The sequence below is a fragment of the Aulostomus chinensis genome, chromosome 23 (assembly GCF_037954235.1).
Source record: "Aulostomus chinensis isolate RoL2024-O1b breed Wild chromosome 23, RoL_Achi_v1.0, whole genome shotgun sequence".
Classification (NCBI taxonomy): Eukaryota; Metazoa; Chordata; class Actinopteri; order Syngnathiformes; family Aulostomidae; genus Aulostomus; species Aulostomus chinensis.
The window spans coordinates 3,348,645-3,370,827 of NC_141342.1; the positions used below are offsets into that span (position 1 = coordinate 3,348,645).

A 22,183-nucleotide genomic window follows, 5' to 3' on the forward strand; every position below is an offset into this window, starting at 1 on the left:
TGCATCCTCTCCCTCCCCGTCAGTCCTGGGCCAAACTCCTGCCACCTCAGGGCTCACACAGCTTTTTTGGGTGCTGCTCCCCCAGGAGGGTCCATCCAGGCCGCATCAAATTCCACTGGCACCAGCTTTGCTTGTCTTGGAAATACAACACAAATCACAAGGGAGAGAAGAAAGGAGATAAGATGTTGCACGCGTCAGAGCAGCTAAAGTCCATTAAACAAGTGTGACAGGCCCTCTTTTGTTTTTACGGCTTTCTTTCTTCACACCCGAAAACTTCACTGCCCAGAAATGAGTCTTGTTTTTCTGGGATGGCTGTCCTCACGCAGTGTGGTATCACCACTCCAGCACTATCTGCAGTCTTTTGGCAAGACAGAGGAGCATTTTCAAACACTCAATTAGAAACAATACACTGAAAGAAGTTTATGTCCAAATACTATCACCATATTAGTCCTCAAATATCTGCCCTCATCACAAAGAGAAGTTTTTTTTCAACCTTTCTGTCCAAAAAAACAGCTATTTATAATATTAGCAACATGTAATTGAAACAACAGGCTTCAATTTAGATGACATCATCCACTTCTGCCGCACTTATCTGAATTAAATCTCTGAAAACATTCCGAAATGCAAAATGATTTCCTCTTGAATAAATAGAACAAAGTGAAGCAGCGGTTTTATTTTGGATACTCACGCACCACGTCCCTGACAGGAGCCGTGTCTACATTCACTTTATGAAGCAGTGAAAGTACACAGGCTACGTCGGTGTGGAGCCTCAGGAATGGAAAAAGCCCTCTTGGCTGTCGTATTCTGCAGAAGGTGTAGTGTTTTGGAGCTGATGTGACACCTATTAAACAAGAGCAGCATCTCGACTTTGCGTCCCCGCACAGACTCACATCTGCAGGACACGCTGCACTCCAGAGGACCCATCCTTTTTTCTTTTGTTTTTAAACAATTTGCAGTTCTACATCTCTTCATAAGCTTCTTGAAAAAAAAAATTGGCAGAAAAAAAAAATCCACACATGGCCCTCGTCAAGCTACGCAGAGTCGCGTCAGGGCGAGGCGCTCCTGCAGCGTGTCACGTTTAAATGTTTGGGTGGAGGAATGTACTGGTGTGTGTCTGCTCTGTCTACTGGTATGGGACATTTCCAGTGCCGTGGAGCAGGTTGTCCAGCTGCTATCACATTGGGAATGAATCAGCTCTGTATCTTAGTGACGCTCCTGTAATCTTCTCAGATTTGACTTTACTTTGCTAAACCTTTTATTTAGAGTAAGATAGACAAAGTAAGGACTGCCTCGTGGCGTGGCTTCCTTGTGATTGACAGGTCAATACTGCATGAAAACAAAAGAGAGGCGGAGCAGTCTATGACTGCCAACCAGATCCTCTCATCCAGTTTTCAATACTGTAGTCTGCTAACTAATGGGTGACGTCGCAGTGGCCTCAGTTAGTTCTTTCATTCAAATATGAAATCTTGACTCCACTCCTTGACCTCCTGACAATCCTGTCTGCACGTTTCAGAGCCAGGCTGTTATTCTGCCTTCGTGGTTTGGTAACGGCGGTTCTAAGGCTTCCTCTGCTAAATTTTAAAGCAGCTTTGAGTGTACCTTTGCCATGCTGGTGGCATGATTGGGGCCCAGTGATGGCAGTGGCCAGATTCAAGCTAATATATTTGGCCTGATTTTGTCATTCAAGTCCTGGATGTGGCCCTGCTTGTTTCTTCTGGCATGCCGATTTCAGGCTGATATTAGGCCAGGTCATTATTGATACCGTATTATTTTTTGCGGTGCCAAAATTTGGCCATTTCATTTGAGCCAAATCATCTTGATCCTCAGCCAAGTTGGCTATCAGACGGGACCTGGCTCATGTTTTCTGGCATGCTGAGTTTTAGCCATTGCTGGGCCAAGTCAGTATCAATATTGACTCAGACATTGCAGACAAAATCAGGCCATTTTTTTAGCCTGAGTTTGGGACATCATTCATGTGGACTCTCAGTTGTGTGGGCTGCCAAATGTAGCCCACTTCATTTCGTTCCGGCCTTCTGACGTTGGGCCAATGCTGGGCCGCATCATTTTGGCCATGTGGGAAGTAGTGCTTGGATGAAGGGACAATAATCACTATATTGTTGTTAATGGTCTTTGCTATACAGATTGTAGTAATTGTGGTAAAAGTACGAGAGCAAGCCTCCTTCCTATTTGTCACCAAGTTTGTTGTTTCGATGTAGGAATACGGTGACAAAAGCCTGAAAAAAGACGAGTGGCAAAAATGAAGACAGGTGGGCCAGACAAATGTGGGAGAAGGGAATGAGAAGTAAAGTTGTTATTCGAACTGGAAGTAAACAATGGGCTGTTGTGCTCCCTGAGATCGAGCCAGTGAAACACTCGATTGCTGTGTAGGTGATGGGAGTTGTAATTACAAAGTGAATGTAACTGATGTTTGCGGTACATAGCAAGAGACTATGTGGTATCATTTCTTGTTGTGATGATTTTAACATGCCCACAGTCCATTTAATCATTCCCAGAATGAATAGAGGTCAGCCATTTGAGAGTAAATTGATCTGAAAATGAGCATTTGTGGAAAAATTGGATTTGCGAGGGGAGGACTTGTGAGAGCTGTTTAACAGCAGTGAGGTAATGGCTGGTTAGCTGCCGTGGCGTTGCCAGCTCTCATTGTAGAGCTCACGTCAGTGACGGGTCTTAACACGGGGAGACCTAAGCAGGCGGTGAATGTGTTCTGCTGCCACTCATAATTATTGTCACCCCACTGCTGCCATTTCCTGGACCACTTCAGTTTGTTTTCTCCACTAAATGCATTTCAGAGGGAGTGTTACATCAGCGCTCTGGGCCTGAAGGAATTCTCACGGCACATGTTTCCTGTAGTAGGAGGGATTGAATGGACGCATCATGGCCAGACAGACATTTCACCATAATTCCATTTCACTGAATGAATTTTGAAAATTGTCACAAAAGACATGAAAAGGGCAAACCATTGTTGTCATGTAGACCAGCTGCTAGCATGCTTGTCATGAAGCTCTAACCAGGAAATGCATATTTAGCATAGCATCTGTTTTATAGACTACAGCTGAAATAAAGCTGTTCACTGTCAGGACATTTGTTTCTTTTAACAAAAATAAGTGTTTTTGGGGAAATGTTGAGACATTGCGAGCTGTTCCTAGCAATAAAACTGGGTGTTTATATCTGAGACACCTTATCTTTAAACTCAACCTAACCAGAGCTTAACAGTTTTCACAACTATCTTATAATGCATTTCTCCCACTGAGAAGAAAAGGAATGTTTAGCATTCATCCTGTGGTTTTCACTGCAGGGGTTTTCACAGGTGTGAAGACAAGGCCGGTCTCACATTAACCTTTAACCCTGGGAGGTGGATGCACCGGGCCCACTGAGACAGAATGCTTTCCTACCATCTTTATTTTATTGAATGAAAAAAAAACACCTTTTTCTCTATGCAACAAACAGCAGTAGTGTGATGAGGCGCTGACGTGAGCTGTTATTTTCCAGTCCCAGAGAGCTGAAAAATGTTCAGCTTTGGCTACAATCTAGTACTCACTACTGTCCAGCTGAGGAGGGGTGGCAGTATTACCACAAAGACTAACCTACATGTTCTAGTACTGAACTGTAACGGAGGAGTCAAGATGTCCTGATTGTAAATCTGGCAGTCCTGTCCTCTCTCCCTAAGTCTCTATCCACCCAGAGTGAGGACGGGAGGAAGTGCTGATGTTTTAACTTCTGCATGATAGCCACCAAACTCTGCTCCTCCAAATCGATGTCAAACTCTCCCAGCCAGGCACCTTCAGGCAAACGTCTGCCGTTTTTAATTGGAGGAATGAGCTTTTGTTGTGGTCACAAGATTTTAAAGTGTTGGTGAGTCACTTCGGCGTTGTTCATGTTGCTGTACATTAGGATTGTCGACCCAATAACTGTGCGTATGAACGCTTCATGAGAATACAAAGCAGGAGACATATGGACTTGACTGTTGACACACAATCTGTTTTTGTGTGTGTGTGCAAAAAATGGAAGTGACGTAATCCCGGGGTGTATGTTCTGAAATGAGAGAGCTTGTTACTCAAGCTTCCATGTAGTCAGATAATATTTTCATTTCAGTTTCAATATTTGTGTTATCACTTTTACCTCTGACTGTGTTCCTGCAGCTACTGTGAGCATCAGCCTGAATAGTGTTTGGCTTCCAAGCACCTAACTTAAAGTAAATATTACTTCTGAAGGATGTGGCTTCTGAGAAATGATGTCACGTGGAACTGCTATAATTAGAAATAGCTGCGATTAGTTGAAATAACAGATCGATGATGGGCCGTCCTGCTTGAGCACGACTGCATCTGTTCATCCTGGTCAGAGGGTTCATGTGGAGCGTTTCACATCGGAGCACAAACAAAACGTCCAACACATGTACTTAAAAAATTAAATAGACGGCTCTCATAAACATAAAATTTTTTATTTGGATACCAAAATCTTGTTATTATCATTCCAGGAGTAGTCGACTTATCAAATAAAGTATCCAATACCCTAATATATTATCAGCCAAAATTTACATTTGGACAAGAAGAAACAGAACCAGGTTGCATCATGGGAAGATGGAAAGATTGTTGCACATCTCGTCAAGATGAAAGTGGCAGGGTCATGCACCAGCCGCTCTGGCAACATCGTTCAGAACATCCTTCTAATCAAAACTGACACCTTGACTGAGATACCAGCTCCTGAGTAATTCTTGACTGAATATTTGTTTATATAATCAATTCAAGCAAAAAGAAAATGATATTGCACATGATGGCAGAAACGTCTCATTGTTGAGCTTTACAAAGTAGCACATCCTACATATGACGGATGGCCTCACCAGGTGGTGAGTCCTGCAGCTGGGGCGGAGCACTTGCCTCGACAAGCTTCTTCTGACAATCAGCATAACAAAACACACCGAATCCAGGTGGAAAAATGTTGAAAATATTTTTTGTGCCAAGAAACTGCTCAGTTCAGTTGCTGTTATTGAGTATATTTCTGCAGTGGCTGCACTGACAGCTGAGTTTACTCTACTAACATTACCACTTGTTGCTTCAAGAAACACCCTGCACCTGCAATGTTATTAGAGTTTGCTAAGCACATTGCATACTTTTTGGTTTGCTTATGTTGATGATATTGACTCCTAAAGTACTTCAATTTGGCAAAGACAAGTACGTTGGTATACTATCAGGGTAGTTCAGTTCCAGCGCGAGGTTTGGAACCAAGTCTAGGTTGGGATTGGTTTGAAAAACATGATACTTTGCCTCAGGTCTTCATCTGTTTCTTTGTTTTTAGGGTTTCCTGCAAAAACAAGGTCCGTGAAGGACTTGATTGGTTATGGTGGTGGTGATAACAAGAGACCATAGGATACCTTCACAGTCCAGGCCTCAGTGGGTCAGAACTGTATGGGCTGCATGAGGGGCACACACGAGCAGGTAATGGTAACGGTGTTCTTCCTTAGATTGAGAAGAAAGTTCATGTTGGCTCACACACAAGCAAAATGCTGCGTATTCCAGGATGTAATACAGAACTTTGTATCGTCTTGGAAATGGGGAAGTATCTCTTCTCTGAAGTCGCTAGTTGAAGCGTTTGTTGATTTATTTCCATACTGAATGAAAACGTACAGTTCATCAGGAATGTTGATGCCATGCTGTTGCTGCGTGAGCCTTTGTGCCACTTTGACCTCAAACTAGAGGCCAGGGTGGGTATCGTGAGTGTGATTGGAATATTGAGACGGTTATGTTGGAAAATTGTTTGTCTAACTCGTATCAGAGTGATGGTGAAAGATGGAAGACAAAAGTGAGGTAAATACACGGTAGCGTGGTTGCCTGCAGCCTGACAAACAAATCCAGTATTAATGGTCAACACAGGTTTTCTGAGACGATGCAATAAAGGAAGCAGGGGACTGCATGGAAATGCATGAATGGAAAGTGGCAGAGTGGATTCCAGGGAGGTCTGCGGCTGTTTTGCTGCTGATGGGTATGGTGCGTTAAAGCTTGTCACACAAAGTCCAGCAGAAGTACACTCTCTGTAAACTTTCCGGGAGCTTTTTAAACACAGAGAGTGCCAGCCAACCCGACCAGAGATGGAGCAGGGGGGCAGAGACAAAATGTCACCTATCTGCACACACAATTGAGTCCACAGCCACACTGTGTGTGATTATACCGTTCCTTTGTATTTATACTACCTTATGTATTTAGATTACATGGCTTCTTTGTATTGAGCAAGTTAAACACACAGGCCATTATTCATGTTGCCAGCTGGGAGTCTGTTCAGCAGCACAGCAACCGCTGGACAGAGGCGCAGTGATGTCACAGGGGTTATAGCAGGACAGGTATTTGCAGACCTGATCTTCACTGCTCAATTTTTTGCAATTAGCTCTGTATCTTGTTATAATACTAACAAACGAATAAATCCATACATGTGTTTGTTTAATGATGGCGACGTCTTGCAGAGATAACGACTGTTACTGCGAATTAACCTGTTTATTGTTTGTCAAGATAATACTGACAAACAGTGAGTTCATGCAGGGAAACCACATCTCCAAACCATTCGTTTTCCGCTGACATTTACTTTGACAGGTGCTGACGCCGACCACGGGGCTTTCTCAAACTCCATCCCTGAAACTGTTTGTGGTCACACTCACAGCTGAATGACGCACCCCAGGAATGTCATCCACAAATACAAACCTACTTCTTATTGGTTAGTCATACTGCATCATTCGAAAGCTAGGACCCTTTCAAAGAAATGAATGTAAACTTCTTCAAGATTCAACAACTACAGTGGTTATTCACCAGTCGAACGAACCATAAGCTAAAAATGCCACTCAGCAGCAGGGCTGCAGAGATGATCCAGGGGTCATGAATGGTCTTGTTATATTATTAGAAGTCCAGATAATCCAGCTCTAATCAAACATTTAGTCCAAAACATGTTGAATATACATAAAAATAAATGTACTGTCGGCCCACAGACTGGTTTAATTGATTATCAGCATAATAATTAGCCGTAGCTGTGCAGGAATCTGAAGCTTGTGCGGTATTTTGTAAAGTAAATCACGGCAAAACAAAAATAACACACAGCCCCTATGAAATAAGCCTGCTGCCTGAGACCCTGGAGTGGTGGTGACAATTATCAGTCAGGAAACCCAGTGTCAACAGAGATTCTTCAAGTCCAGTTCAGAGTGTTCTGTTTGGTTGTTTTATCTCGATAAATCCCGTTGCTACGGCCGTGGCCTGTGAGCCAGTGATGAGGCATGCTAATTAAATATCTGCTGGCCCTCAAGCTTCTGTTAGCATCTCATGTTTAAGCACTACAGCAATGAATCAGAGGCAAATCTCATGCTGATTCGCCAATATAAGATTCTTCTCAGCCATGGACCATCGGCACCAACCACCTGAGGCCAGTGAGTCCCGGCTAGCAAGTGGCCAAGCATGCTAGCTGAAGTGAGCACTGCCATCACAAACTGCCCTATTACTGCAAATTGTCCTGAACTTGCTGCTAGCTCATGTGTGTCCTGGAGTGGTTAAAGACTGTTATTTGTCCTCAGCTGAACCAGAACCTCTTCAAACCCCCTCCTGTGTAGACTGCTAGTGTTAGCCTGCCTTAATGCTTCAAACTGACTTATTTCTTACTCATCAGTTTGAAACTTCATGACATGAGATGAGACAACATCAGAATGTGTCATTTTGTCATAGCTTTGTACTTCTAGCGAAGAAAGAAAACACATACACATGTAAAGTTGCATTAAAACACATCCCGTTCTTCACAAGCTAAGACTGAATAACGAGATGGAAAAAACAAGGGGAAAACACACACACACACACACACACACACACACACACACACACACAGATCCGTGAAGCAGAAGTGGCCATGACCTCTTCTGAACTGGGCTCAAGTTTATCCAACTCACAGGAACACTGTGGGCCGCTTTTAAGAGCTTAGGGGTTTTACAGAAAGGGTTGGAATGCATATGAAATAATTCATTAACATTTTCTGGCCAAACAAGGCTAATTTCAAAGTAAAGCAGTCAGTCTGGATCTGGAACTTTTCATCAGTAAAATACTATTGATATGGTGGTCTGGACTTGAGACCGTAGGATACAGCGGATTTCTTGTGTAATTGCAGTTTTCTTTGTGTGGTCCCTTTTATCATGATTTATTATGGGGGAGGCTAAAAGGCTGATATTCAGTTGGTAGCTGTGATGATACACTCGCTGAGCGGTCGGTGGCCTTCATCTTGTGACACTGCACAGTCTGTCTACTATACCATGACGTTTATCTTGCTTTGCATTTACTGTGGCTTTGTTTATTGTCTGCCTTGTTGGGCCTGATCCGGGATCAGTTGCAAGGAAGTGGAGGTGACTGTTGCTCCCACTGTTGTTTCACTCGCTGTACAAACGAGTGACCGATAGTTGAGGCCTCAGAAAATAACATATTATTCTGTGTGTAGACCAACAGCAGCAGTTACAGGGAAAGAAAACAGTATATATGATACAAATATTTCAGTGGATAGAAGTCTTTTAAGGTCTTTTAAAGTTTTCTATATTATCCCATTTATGTCACCTACATGGTTGGAACAGCTGTACCACAAACGTGATATTGGCCCCAAGTGAGCATGAGTATGTCACTCTGAGTGCACCGTTATTCAATTCCTGCTTTTGCCTCAAGAAATTTTGACCTGAGTCTCGATCCCCTGCCTATTGAACGTGTCCAGTAGATGAGGTACAGGAGGAGGCCTGAGGCACGCTCACTCTCTCTGCTGTGGTGCAGATAATGCATAATTGTACTGCAGCAGTGACACAGCATGTCCTCGTGACTGGCCTGTATATTGTCATGGGTGCATTAACGCCTTTGACGTCCTCAGCTTGGTGTTGTAACATCTTTTACACCAGGGTGGGAGGGAGCGTTTCACGTTGAGGTAATAGCTCCTCATCCAGTGCCGGACGCTTCCTTTGAAGTCATCTGAAGATGATGGATTCATCGAATACCCCTTGTTCCTAACACATTGGACCGGTGAGCTGTAAAATATGAAAGTATCCTCTTCTCTGGAATATTTTAATCTTTCTTGGCATGCGCAGCCAGACAAGAGATGACAAAAGCTGCCTCTGCCGCTGCTGCTGCTGAAGCTGCTGCAAACCATTCCAGTTAATTTCTGCTGAATGTGTATGTAACAGGGTCTGGGACAGCTTCCATTGTTTTCACAGGGAAAAGTGTTGATAAAACGCTTGTGGCTCAATTCCTCATGTGAGTGTTGTGGATAAAGGCCGTCAAACTAAACAGTTTGAAGGAGGGGAACATTAGAAAGCCAGCTGCATTGACAAGAAGAGAAACACGTCAGCCTGAATACAGCTTCTCTCTTACCCTGTCATACTAATCACACAATTCACACTCGACCACTAGCATTTGACAGAAGCTTGGAAGATGAATTAGAACCACGCGGATATGATTATTCTAGAAAAATGAACAGATTAAAAGTCTGAATCTGAGTTGAAATGCAAAAAAAACCCCAAAAAACCACAAAAAAACCACACAAAAAAACCACACCGTTGACCCCAGCAAAACATGCTGAGACCCTGCAGACCAAAGCTAAGAGACAATATCATTCCACATCAAATACACAATAAAGACTGCATGGAATATAGAACTCACTGATATTTCCTGTACTGGAAAGTCAAAACTCTCAGGTGACCAATTAGAGGTCTGGAATATTTGCTAGACCATAGTTTTCTTTAAAAACACAAACAAAAACCACAAATGAAGGAAATTCTCTCATTAGAATAAAAATAAAATCTGAGTTCTTGTCCTTACAGTTAGGTTATTACCCACTGAGAGGTTGTCAAAATTTAAGTGAAATACTTTGGAGGAGTCTGCAAATGCTGAAGCGAAACAACATTTATTGCACGTGACTTAAGTAAACAGACGGTTTGGTTTTCAGTGCAGACACACGATGAGACTACAGAGGACGCCTCCACGGTCCCACATGGATGTAAAAAGAACAAGAAACAGCAGGCAAAATGCAAAATACTGGACTATGAAATATTCCATTGTTTTAGATGAACAGCAATACAAAAAAAAGGAATCTTTGGCTTGATAATTTGACCTGTAGTCAGCAGGCCTGTAACCCAAAAGCAGAGGTACCAGGTTAAATAATACTCTGGTAGAAGTAAAGATTTCCACTCCAAATGCTTCTCCAAAAGTAGCAGCGCTCAATCTGTTGACGTCATCTTCATCAGGTCTTATCTTGGTACCTGCCTTCATCTTTTTTAATTGACTTCAGATCAATGTAGTGGATTTTAAATGTACAATATTTCCTTAAAATCTAATGAAGTAAAATACAGTCCTAATATAGTATAATCGGTATGATAAATATAATAAAAATAACGTACAAATACTGCAATAACTGTACTTAAATACAGTACTTATGTAAAAATACTTACTTTCCATCTCTGACAGAGACTGTAAACATTCTCTAAGGTTTTATTGCGAATGAACAGATTGAAGCAGAAAATAAAGAGTTGCACTGTAGCTGCATCACTGTCTTCAGACTGTTGGTGCAGCTGTAAACACCGTCCTACCAGCAACTCCTCATTATAGTTCCTTCTGCAGTCAAAAAGATCCTTCAATGTTTATTGATGCATTTGTGGTGAAACATTCATCGTCTATCTTTTATTCTGATCCACCCTGCTGGACTTCTGCTGTGTGTGTGTGTGTGTGTGTGTGTGTGTGTGTGTGTGTGTGTGTGTGTGTGTGTGTGTGTGTGTGTGTGTGTTACAAAGTAATTTACCATATCTCCTGTTTGTTTCACTATTGAGGACAATTAAGAGCAGAGTTTCTCGTAAGGTGTGTCCTTAACAGTTGTTGGTAGCTGCTCTTGTTGTCAGCCAAGCAACTACCTGACATTCAGAAATCTACAGACTTCAGTCGGCGGTGAGGCTTTGACAGGTAATGATTGGCTGAAATTGGCTGCTTCGTGTCATATTTTGTTTGACAGGAAGGAAATATGAATGATGATTATTCTTTATTTGCACAACAGGTGTAAAGGAGGATAAGGGATGTGAGACTTTTTCCCTGACTTCGTCTCTGTCTGTGCGTGAGATAGGTTGACGGATTCAAACGCAGCTTCTCGCTGAGCTGTGCTGTTGCACACGTTTACAGTGTCTTCCATATCTTCTTCTTAGAAATCTTCTACTTAGGTAAGAGGGAACGTGACATAAAAAGCTTATCCATCCATGGTCTTTGATCTGGCCTTTGTTTTTTTACTTGTTTTTCTGCAGATGGTGGAAAAAAGTTATTGTAGCCTCCTCTTGTTTATTTGAAACATGCGACCTTTCAACTTTCTCCACAACGCTCTATCTGCTATAAGTTACAGCAGCTCTGTGTATGCATCAACTGTCACCCGCTGCTTTTAGGGGCCTTCTAGACTAAACCACATTGGTCATAAAATAGGTAGAAGTAACAAAAAAATGTGAGGCTTGTTTAATACAGTTTCAGATGAAGAAGAACTCTGACTCTTATAATAAATCCTAGAATGAGTCCGGGGGCAGGTTGAGAAGGTGCACTGATAGAATATTTGATCTAATGCTTTGTTCCTTGTCACGCTCTCTGTCTCCTCGCCGTTCCGGGATTCTTCTTGTAAATATTTCAGCTCATTCCTTCACTTATTAACTATCTGAACTTGCCCATCACTATAACGCTGTCATCGTTTATAAATCCCGTAAATGGGGGGAACGAGAAAAAACAAAAGGGCCACGGGTTTTTTTTTGGAAGGTTCTTCAAAAGCTGGGGTCTGTGTTTACAGGTTGAGGGAGGGCTGGGCTCGGGGGATGTGGAGCCTGCAGTCTTTTACAACGTTGTCTTGTCTGTCACTTGACAGTTGACTGCTGCACTGCACTCTCCTCCTGCTTAGCAAACACGTCTGTTATATTTTCCATTCGAAAAATCCCAGGGGTCACCAGTGTGTCTGACTGTGCGCTCTGAAGCCAGATGGGGGTTTTCCTATAAACAAGTGTACAGGCAGTATTTATACAGACTGTGGCACCTGACGCCATAACACTCATGACAATCTATTTTGTGGCCAAAGTTGCCATAAGTCACTTTAGAGAATTAAGTAAATATTTTCATTATGGCCATGCCATTGTTTATTATAGAATGGCAAAAGTTCTAAATCTTGCCAAATCCTCTGTTAAAAAAATCATTTACTAACAACGTGTCTAAAGTGAAGCGCCATGTACATTGAACTGATTCCTTTCATAATTCGCAGGTCTATTTACTTTCAAACAAATCCAGAAACACCACCTGTTTCAACAGCAGTCCGAGTAAAAGCTGCGATTAGAGCGGAGCGTCTCAAACGCTGCTTATTCTAATTTTGGCTCCATCCCACAGGAGGATAAAAGCATACCTCTGGCCTGTCAAAAGACCCGTCATCTCATTCAAACACAGTATGTCACCCATCACAGATACATTCCACCCTGCTAAGTATTATCATGCTGCTTTAATCCAGCAGCATGAGACATGAGGATGCATGATACAGCGCTGGACGCTGAAGTGGCGAGGAAGAGGTCAGCCCTTTAAGATAAAAGCATTCCAGTAAAGAATTTTCTGCTTTTGCTGGAGGTCATAAACCGGTGGATTTGTATTTTAGCTCATCACGCCATTCAGTTGACAAACACAGAGCCGAACCCTCTGCTGGAAGAACCCCCATACTGAATGCAACATAAATTCAAAATCATCAGTTGAAATCCTGGACTAACCCCAGTGTAAATATTCCTGGTCATGAAAGCCTCCTGTAAAATTTGGCTTGGCTTCAGCTCGGCTGGTGGTCGCCAGCGAGCCCCCGGGGCGTCAGAGAGGATGAAGGAGGCAAAATGAAAGAAACCGTGCCAGATGTGACCGCTCAAATGATTAATCAATGAAAGATTACCAGAACTGATGAAGAGATTCAATAAAGGCTAAACCTGTTGACCTTTAGCTGAAAATATGCAAATCTAGAAACAGAAAGTGCATTATAATTCACCATGAAATAGTGCAGGCTGTGATTGTAGTCCAAGTCAAACAAAGAAATCTTGGTGAATGCCTCTAGATATCGTGTAGTGACACTGTTGGTGCACAGCTATAATAGGAAGTAAACTACTTGTGGCCTTTGGTGTTTGTTTAATTTAAGAGGAGTTCCTGCAAATTCTCCTGAACTATGTCAGATCAGATAATGTCAGAGCTTTATGGTCCCAGGAATACCTTCTGTCTTCATTTATTCTATGAATATACAGTACACATAGTCAGAGAGGACCTGCATGTTGCTGACTGGAATACCTCACGACCTTCAGCATCTTATTTACTGTGATACTAGATGATATTTCAGAGTGCCTGTTCAGACTTTCAAGATGATTCAACCGCTACGAGGAGACGTCTAAAGATGAACGATCTGTTTTACAATGAGAAAACACAAGGCAGTCGCTCAGAGGAACACACGCCTCTGGTTATAGCAACAACCACACAAACGGTTCGTTCCACCCTGGGATACGACACATCGGCAGGGTCCATTTCATAAAATAACGATTTCGGATTAGTCAAGGCTTTGTTAAAGTCTGGTTAGGTTCAGTTACACAAATCCTAGGTCAGGGTTGCAAAAGAATCATGGTTTGGTTGCAAATGAACGCTTTGGTTAAGGTTGAGGTACAACGAGAGTTTCTAAAACACTTGTTTTGACTTGAGGTTGAGGGCGCAAAATGAGCAGCCGTCCAGTGCCCATTGCTGCAACTGCCAAAGCAGAATTCCCTGCTCCCCTTGGGCTTCGGGGATCAAACGCAAGTCTAAAACACAGAAGTCTGGATAAAACGCAGGTGGGATCGAACATAATGGGGATAAAATGAGTCTGTTTCACCAAAGTCAAGTTCAGGAGACAGCTTTCTCCATGTGCGGTTAGCAAGGGTGATCAAGTCAGACATTTGCTTGAGCCATCCTACTTTGATAGTTGATGTCATCTGGTTTCCTACGACTACTATCACCACTAGATGGCATCTGTCTCTTAAATGTCAACACAGGTCATTTTCGCCTCTCGTTTCGATGACCTATCTAGTTGTTCTTAGGTCTCTTCAGATCTTCTTGAGCATGGCATCGGTGCTTCGGCTCTGAGAGTAGAGTGGCTGTGTGGGAGTGTCCTTGAGCAAGTTACTGAACATGGAAGTGTGTGAGCATGTTTCCTGTTGATGTGGCTCTTGATCTTGACATGATTGTAAAAACAAACTAGATTTGGAAATTCTGGGTTGGCATGAGGCCCAACCGACTTTTGAGCCAGATACAGTTTTTTTTGTTTTGTTTTGTTTTTTGAAGCGGAAAAATTCACCCGTTACAGAGATGGGCAACCGCTTTTGTGAATTTTTGTACTGGACTGAAAATAGACCCATTCTATGTTTGTTGTGCACCAATTCTGAACCAATATGATCATGTAAAGGTACTGAAAGGGCTAATTCTTTTTTTTTTTTTTTTTTTTTTAAGAAATACTGAACATTGTTAGACTTGTTTGATCCTCACTTCCCCCGGTGAACATGTCCAAGTGTCCTTAAGCAAGATACTGAACCCGTCCAGGGTGACCCCCGCCTCTCGCCCAACGTCAGCCTGGATAGGACCCAGCAACCCAGCAACCCCACACCCCCCAACCCCCCGTGACCCTTAACAGATAAGTGGTATAGAAAATGGATGGATGAAAAGACTTAATCATTAAAAAAAAACGATAACGGCCGATATATCAATATCAGTCAGGTCCAGTTGACATTTCCAGTTGGTAACCATCATCATGATGTATCGGTCAGTGCGGTCATAAGGTTTTGTAAACCCACTTGACTTGAAAATATCCTGGATTTGTTTGACTCGTATTACTGGCTCTTAGACAATAGCTCTTAACGATATGTTTTCAGTGTGATTGCAAACTCTTGATACTCTCCGCCTATAATGTTCCACTCTCTGTCACAAACAGCCACAGATGCACATCCAGATCCAGACGATAAGACAAGACCATATTTGTAGTTCCGGCCAAAATGCTGCTTTGAAGTTAATTGGTTACAAAAAGGCAAGGCATGATGCGTACACACGCATACGCAAACGTGCATCGCTGCATAGACGATCTCACCCACAAAATCTAGAACACGGCATTTTGAAGTGTGACATCACACAAGTGACCACTGCTACAAATAACTTAAACAGCAGGCAATAAAGACGAACATCCCTACATGCAGAAGATACAGAGGGAGGATCTGTAAACATCCTGATGCTAAGGACTTGTCTTTCTAGTTACCTCTTAATCTGTGAGTCATTAGAGAGAGGACTGGCAGATAATGGGCTTTCATTTGTCCCAGGCTGAGGCAATCGATAAGAGGACAACTGTTAAGTGGGACCCCCACTATCAGTTGATCTTGATGGAGCTCCAAGTGCCACGTGTCTTGGCTCTTATTGTGTTGACACAGAGATACAGACCACTGCTCAGGCGTCAGATAGCATCAGACTATAACCTGGCTCTTTTGAAGGCAGACATGTTCCTTTTTTTTGTCTTTCAGTCTCTCAGTCAACGGGCATTATGCTTTAGTTACCGTGTTGTAAAAATGATTCACCTGATAACTTGTGTGAAATATGAAAAGTAACCTGCGCGTCAATGCCGTTGACTTTACTTTGAGGCTGTGTTTTCCTCCACCTATTCCCAGTGGGAGTTGTCAAAGAGGTTCCTATCTGTCTCTGGGTGGGCTTTTAAGCCTGGCCCATCAGTTAAGGCTTCATTGAAGAGGTTAGTCCTGATGCTGCCTGGAGGAGTCTCGGCCTCCTCTACCCTTTTAACAGACTATGATTTACTCAAACTATTTTCTTGTGTCTGAGGTAAATGCATGTCACTGTTTGCCCCAGCTGATGTTTATTTACAGCATAAACCCTTTTTGTTCTTTCAACCAGGCTGCTTGTAATCTCTGTGTCAAGATACGGGTTGAGTGGATGCAGTGTCTTCAATAGTGCTTTCTAGAAGAGGCGAGACAAATCCCAGAAAACTGAGCTTCTTATTTATCATAGAAAATATGATGAATAAGCTTAAAAAGAATGTCCTGTAACTCTTATAGATAAAAGAAGGGTCCAAACAGATACCTCACTCATAAAGTGTGTTTTGCTTTTCAAGTGCTCTCAAACAGGCATCTTGAGTTCATGATTCCATATTGCAGAAAAGGCCAGCAGTGTATTTGGTGTTTTGCAAAAGTATTCACACCCCGTGAACTTTTCCACATTTTGTCACATTACGACCACAAACATACACGTATTTTATTGGAATTTTATGTGACCGACCAACACAAAGTGGCACACAATTGTGAAGTACAAAGAAAATCATACGTGATTTTAAATTTAAAAAAAAAACAACCTGAAAAGTGTTGTGTGCAAAAGTATTAATCCCCCCCTTTTCTCTGAGTGCAACCAGTTGCCTTCAGAAGTTGCCTGATGATCGCTGAATGATTGAATGTTGACCCGATGACTAAATAGTGTCCACTTGTGTGTAATCTAATCTCAGTACAAATACAGCTGTTCTGTGACAGCCTCAGAGGTTTGTTGAGAGAAATTGGGGAGCAAACAGCATCATGAAGTCCAAGGAACACACCAGAGAGGTCAGGGATAAAGTTGTGGAGACGTTTAAAGCAGGGTCGGGCTGTAAAAAGATTTCCAAGCTTTGAGCATCTAACAGCAAACGGTGGTTCCACAAAGTATTGACTCAGGGGGGCTGAATATTTCGGAACACTGCACTATTCATTTTTTATTTGTAGGACAAATTTAAAGACGTGTAATTTTCTTTGTACTTAACAATTGTGTGCCTCTTTGTGTGGGTCTTTCACATAAAATTCCAATCAAATATATTTATGTTTGTGGCCGTAATGTGACGAAATGTGGAAGAGTTTCAGGGGTATGAATACTTTTGGAAGCCACCGTAGCTTGAAGTTAATGGCCCCCATTGGCACGCTACAGAACAAATTCTTCCGGTCTGTCGTTTGTTCATAGTTGCGCTGGACTATGCTAACATATCTTTGACTGCATTTTCTCAGGTTTTTAAAAACACATTTATTGGTCATCCACATGTATTAGGATTGGTGTGAGAGAAATGAATCCACTGTAAAATGCAGACATAAAACTCACAAATATAGCGGCGACAAGGAATGATGACTTTTTCTAATGCTAACCTAACGCTATGCTAATTGGAGGTTAGCATCTAAATGGGTTCCCTCGAACAACAGCGGGAATTCCTATGTAGAATTTCGAGTGTTACTAAAAATAAGCTCTGCGGGGCTCTCAAGTTCAGAGCGAGCTTTTGGCGGCAGCTGTGGGGTGTGGGTGGGGACGGTGTTCTTATCTGATAAATGACTCATCAATATGCTTTGTTTTCTGGATAAAATATAAGGAAATACCCTCGGCCAATAGTTTCACAATGGAGAGGATGTGCCTATTATTAATTGGCTCAAATTTCCTGCCAAAACAGGCGTCAGAATAGCTGCTGAAAAAAGCATTGCTGTATCTGGGCAAGATTTAGACATTCCGCTACAGTTAATCAAATAAAGTATAGCTACTGAACAGCCAATAAGAAAATAGCATTGCTGTATCTGGGCAAGGTTTAGACATTCCGCTACAGTTAATCAAATTACAAGCCAATGACACGGGCTCGCAATGACAGTCGTGCTCTTCTGTCATTGCGAGCCCGTTCTTTGGTTTGTAATTTGATTTCGATTGAATATCTAAATCTTGCCCGGACACAGCAATGCTATTTTCTTATTGGCTGTTCAGTAGCTATACTTGATTTGCTGGTGCATGGTAGGGAGGGCCTTCTAAAATCTTGGGGAGGGATTTTCTTCCTGTTCTTTTTAAAAAAAAAATCGCAGTGCAACTTCGTGGGCGTTACCCTGGAGCTTTCGCTGCGTGAGAAATACAAGATTTGGCGTGGGAGCATGTGAACGGACTGAAATGTGTGTGTCTCATGCTCAGTGCATGAGACTTGAGAGCCCTGGCTTTGTGGCAAACAAAAGGTTCAATAGACGTTACCATTTTTGTTCAGAAAGATAATCTTTATAAAGGAACACCAGTTTCATCATGTTTAAAGTGTAAATTTAATTGCTAGAAGTACAGCGCTAATGTCATGCTATGAATAAACTGCAGTGTGACTTTAATGTCATCACAGCTAGCTTTTTGCTCTTCTTCTGTCTTCAGTGGGATGATGTTTAATGGATCTCTGTAGTTTTACCCCCTTGCTATCAACCGCTATTTTTAAGACATAGAAAAAACCTCTAAATTCACAAGTGAGGTATTATTATTTGACCGAGGCAAATGGACATCCAAAAATGCTAACTTATTTCCAGTTGATTGCTTTCCACTTATAAATCTACAACCTTGGGTGTTTTTATTGAAAAGAATCTGCTATAAAGTGGCAGCCGCGACAATATCCCAACCTACTACTGCAGCAGGCTGTTTTTATAAAGTGTAACATACATGGATAAGATTTGTTTTTTTGTCCATTAAGTATATGAGCGCTTCTCCAAACACAGATTATTAAAGAAAACAGAAATGTATGTTTGTGGTGCCCTATGGTGCAGGCCTTGGGAGATGATGTAGTGTGTGGAGCGTGCAGAAAACTTGGCTTGTCTGCAACCAGGGTGAGGGGCTCATTTTTCACATCGACACCTTGTGGGGGCTTTCTAAGCTACTGAATCCACAGAGTAAATGTGTTTAATATTTGTTCAGGAGGTAGGAAGGTCTGCTCTTTGTAAATTGTGTAAATTGATAAGTTGGCAGCAGCGGGGGATAGTGGCAGCTGATGGGGGGGATGCATCGCTGAGGTTGAAAGTGGGCTTAGAGCTCTGTAAACAAACAGACACACACTTCGCTGTCTGCAGTGGAGATGGACCTCTGACAAGAAGCAAACCAAAATCTGGAACTTGTGTTGTATTGTGCAAACACTAACATGGCCCATGTCCAGCTCCTGGCAATGCAGAGGATTTCTAAAATGCAAACATTTAATGGGTGTTTGCTGTGTCTTTCATGCTAGCTTAAACTCAATTAGTCAACTCTCAAACTGTTCCAGCTGACCGAGGTTGTAGTCGGAGTCAAGTGCCCTCACTGTGAGGTGTCTCTATCTTGCTCTGAAAGGGGAGTCGAGGTGACGGGAGAAGAGATGTGGAGCGTGGGCCATGAATGCAGTGACATGCTCTGAGGTCCACGCCAACGGTGCAGGAGACAGACGGCGTCCTGGACACCTGCAGAGGGCTACACAGGGTCATGGAGACGCTGGACAGCTGGCAGAGTTGAGGAAGCAAGGAATGAGGTCGCTGCCACCATCGACAGAGGGTGAGAAGAGTTTATATTCGCTGGTCTATAAATGCAGTTGGTGGTTTGATTTGTGTTTTAGGGAAAAAAAAGAGTCAAAACTGGAATTAGCACTCGTGACTGGCTAGCATTGGACTGTAGTTCCATTGTCACTGCATTTGCACAGTATTTCCACAATATTTGAAGGCCCTGTGAAATGGAATTGCGAGCACTATTTGTTTTCATATATTATTGTGTACACCAAAGAAACGCAAAGCAAGGGAGGGACTTGCCAAAAGTGCTGCATGTGTGTAATACCCCTTGCATGAGCAGAGAATCATGCTTGGCTAATTCCGGTTAGCTCTCTGCTAACAAATGTGGATAAACTATTTGGGTCCCTTCACTTCCCCGATGTTATTGGACAAAACAAATCAAATTAAGATGTGTAACACTAAAGAATTTATCCGGCATTTTCCCTCTCAAACTGTTAGTAGCTAAGAAGCAACAGCGCGCGCAGCTACTCCCTCTGAGCACTCGGCTAGCTTGACTGTGAAAAAATAAATTGTGTGCCCTTTGGGATTTTCCAAATCAAACTAAACGGTTACCATTATGGAAGTGGAATGAAACATTTAACGGTTGTGTGACTGAATGATGTGTTAGCCCTTTTTCAGCCTCTGCTGTACATTGTTATTGCTTACGAGGACCAATAAATCTAATGTAATCGAATCTACTGAGCAACAGCGGATCAAACTACATCTGGGAGTGTCTACATCTGGGAGTGTCAACATCTGGCAGAGGGACACATTACCACGCGCCCCTTAGTGCAGGATAAGTCATCAAGTGAAAGGAAATGAAAAGACAGGGACATTATGTCCACAAACAAAAAAATCTCTGATGATATCTGACATATTTGGCCTATATCAAGAGATACATGAATAATTAGCACACACTAACTCGAAGAAAGCGGGGCCTGTAAGGTAAAGTCTTAAATGATTTGATCTTTCTGGCACTGGACTGTGATATTTGTGTAGTTTGAGTGGATGTCTTCTCTGTTAAAGAGAGATTCTCTGTGCTCATCTTAAATCTGAGAGTTAGACGTGTATCTGTGACCATTCGAGAGCCAGTCGTGGTCCATTATGCAACTTAAAAACGTATTGCCGACGTGTGTGTGAAACATTTGCGTGAAATTTTGTGATAAGTTTAGCGCATTGATTCGTCGACGCTGCTACAAATGTCAGACACAATGCAGGTTACAGCTGCTACTGCTGCTGGATGTACATTCCTTTTCTTCTCAGTGGAAAATGCAATATTTAAGATTTCGCAATGTATTGGCTAGATTTTAAGCACAAGAAACACATGGTTCGGGTTCAGGAAAACTCCCAGTTAAAATAAAAATACACAAATAAATAAAGAACTACAGCATAGATAGCTACGTTGGCTTCATTATTGAATAATTACAGAAATAAGCAGATTTCAGGACAAGCTAAGTGTGCTTAATATTCAAATAAATAAAACCATTTCATGATAAATTTCTACTTGTAATCTCTTGTGTTGGAAAACACATCATTTATTTCTTTTTGCTTTTACGGCCTTGCTACAATTCTACATTCTAAGTGTTTCACCTCAGGAGAACTTGTTCTGCACCAACTCTGAGGGCTCATCTTGTTCCCAGCTGTTACGCTTTTGAACCAGCACTTGCATATTCATAGATTCATTGATCAAAAGCAAATTCTAATTTTCATATCTAGAATGTTCAAAACATGTCTGAGGAGGATCTTTAGAGGCCTAAACATCTATTTCAGCATTTGGCTTTTTACCGTGAGCGATGGACTCTTACTTCCAGACATGATGAAGACTGAACAGAATTTTGCAGCAAACTGAGTCCAGCAATCAATCTTACTTTAATAATTTAATAATTTTACAGACTCTGCTATTAATAAAGGTAATTTTTCAACCAAAGTGATTAGGTTTTTTTTGTTGTTGTTTTTTTTAAGTAAATTTTTCACCTCAGAGAAAAGTTATGTTAAGAGCCACTTTCTATTTTTTCTTCTATCTTTAAAACAAATTGTCAAGGTCCCATCTGGACCTCATTGAGTTTACTTGTGGACATTTGATATTTGTGCTGTTTCCTGCTTTCCCTTGGTGCGTTTGTAGTTTGTGTTCCTCCCGTCTGTTGCAGGAGACCTTTTTTGTGGTTCCTCCTTGTGTCTTGTGTGCCCCACCTCCTGTCTTCATCCGCTTCTCGCCTTTTTTTCGGTGATCACCTGCCCCTTTGCCTGTATTCGTTCCTTCGTCTCTTCACCAGCTCCTGCAGCCGTCCTGTTCTCCTGTTTCTTGTTGAACAATCGGTTGATTTTTAGGTCGTCGGGTTAAGTTTGGTTAGTTTCGTCTTTGTCGGATTCTTAGTTGGAATTCTTAGTTCTGAGGGAGGAAGCATGTGGTAGTTAACGGTTGGCCCTACAGCATCCCAGGTTGGAGGTCAGGTTTTTTTTTTTATTATGCAATTGAACAAAATAATTTGGAGAGCAAGACTTTCCCTGTGACGTACCTTACGACTTCCAGTTTACGTCCCGCTCAGGAGATTCCCCAGGGCTGGATGCAAACTTTTTCGATCCACAAACAGAACCTTTCTATCTGCAAGCAAAGGTTTTTGACTCCTTAACCAAATGGTTTTATTCGCAAACTAAACTTGAAGATAATTAAAATTCACTTGACTTGCAATTTAAAAAAAAAGAAAAGATTACAGTTTGGAAAGTTTTGTTCACAAATCTAGTTTATAATCGCAATTTTGTTTCAAAATTAATTACATGTGTAATAAAGAGAACGACGACCGGGACTGCTCGGTCAGGGGAATTCCTGAG

At 42.0% G+C, this 22,183-nt stretch overlaps 1 protein-coding gene across 1 annotated transcript in view; it reads left to right on the top strand.

Moving 5' to 3' along the window:
- The window catches only part of myocd (myocardin), a 113,075-nt gene that overhangs the window by 21,348 nt on the left and 69,544 nt on the right, over positions 1 to 22,183 (top strand). The window contains exon 3 of the mRNA XM_086196042.1: positions 19,167 to 19,364. Coding sequence (XP_086052168.1) covers positions 19,208 to 19,364 — 157 coding nt within the window. The 5' untranslated portion in view covers positions 19,167 to 19,207. The remainder of the gene's footprint in view (positions 1 to 19,166; positions 19,365 to 22,183) is intronic.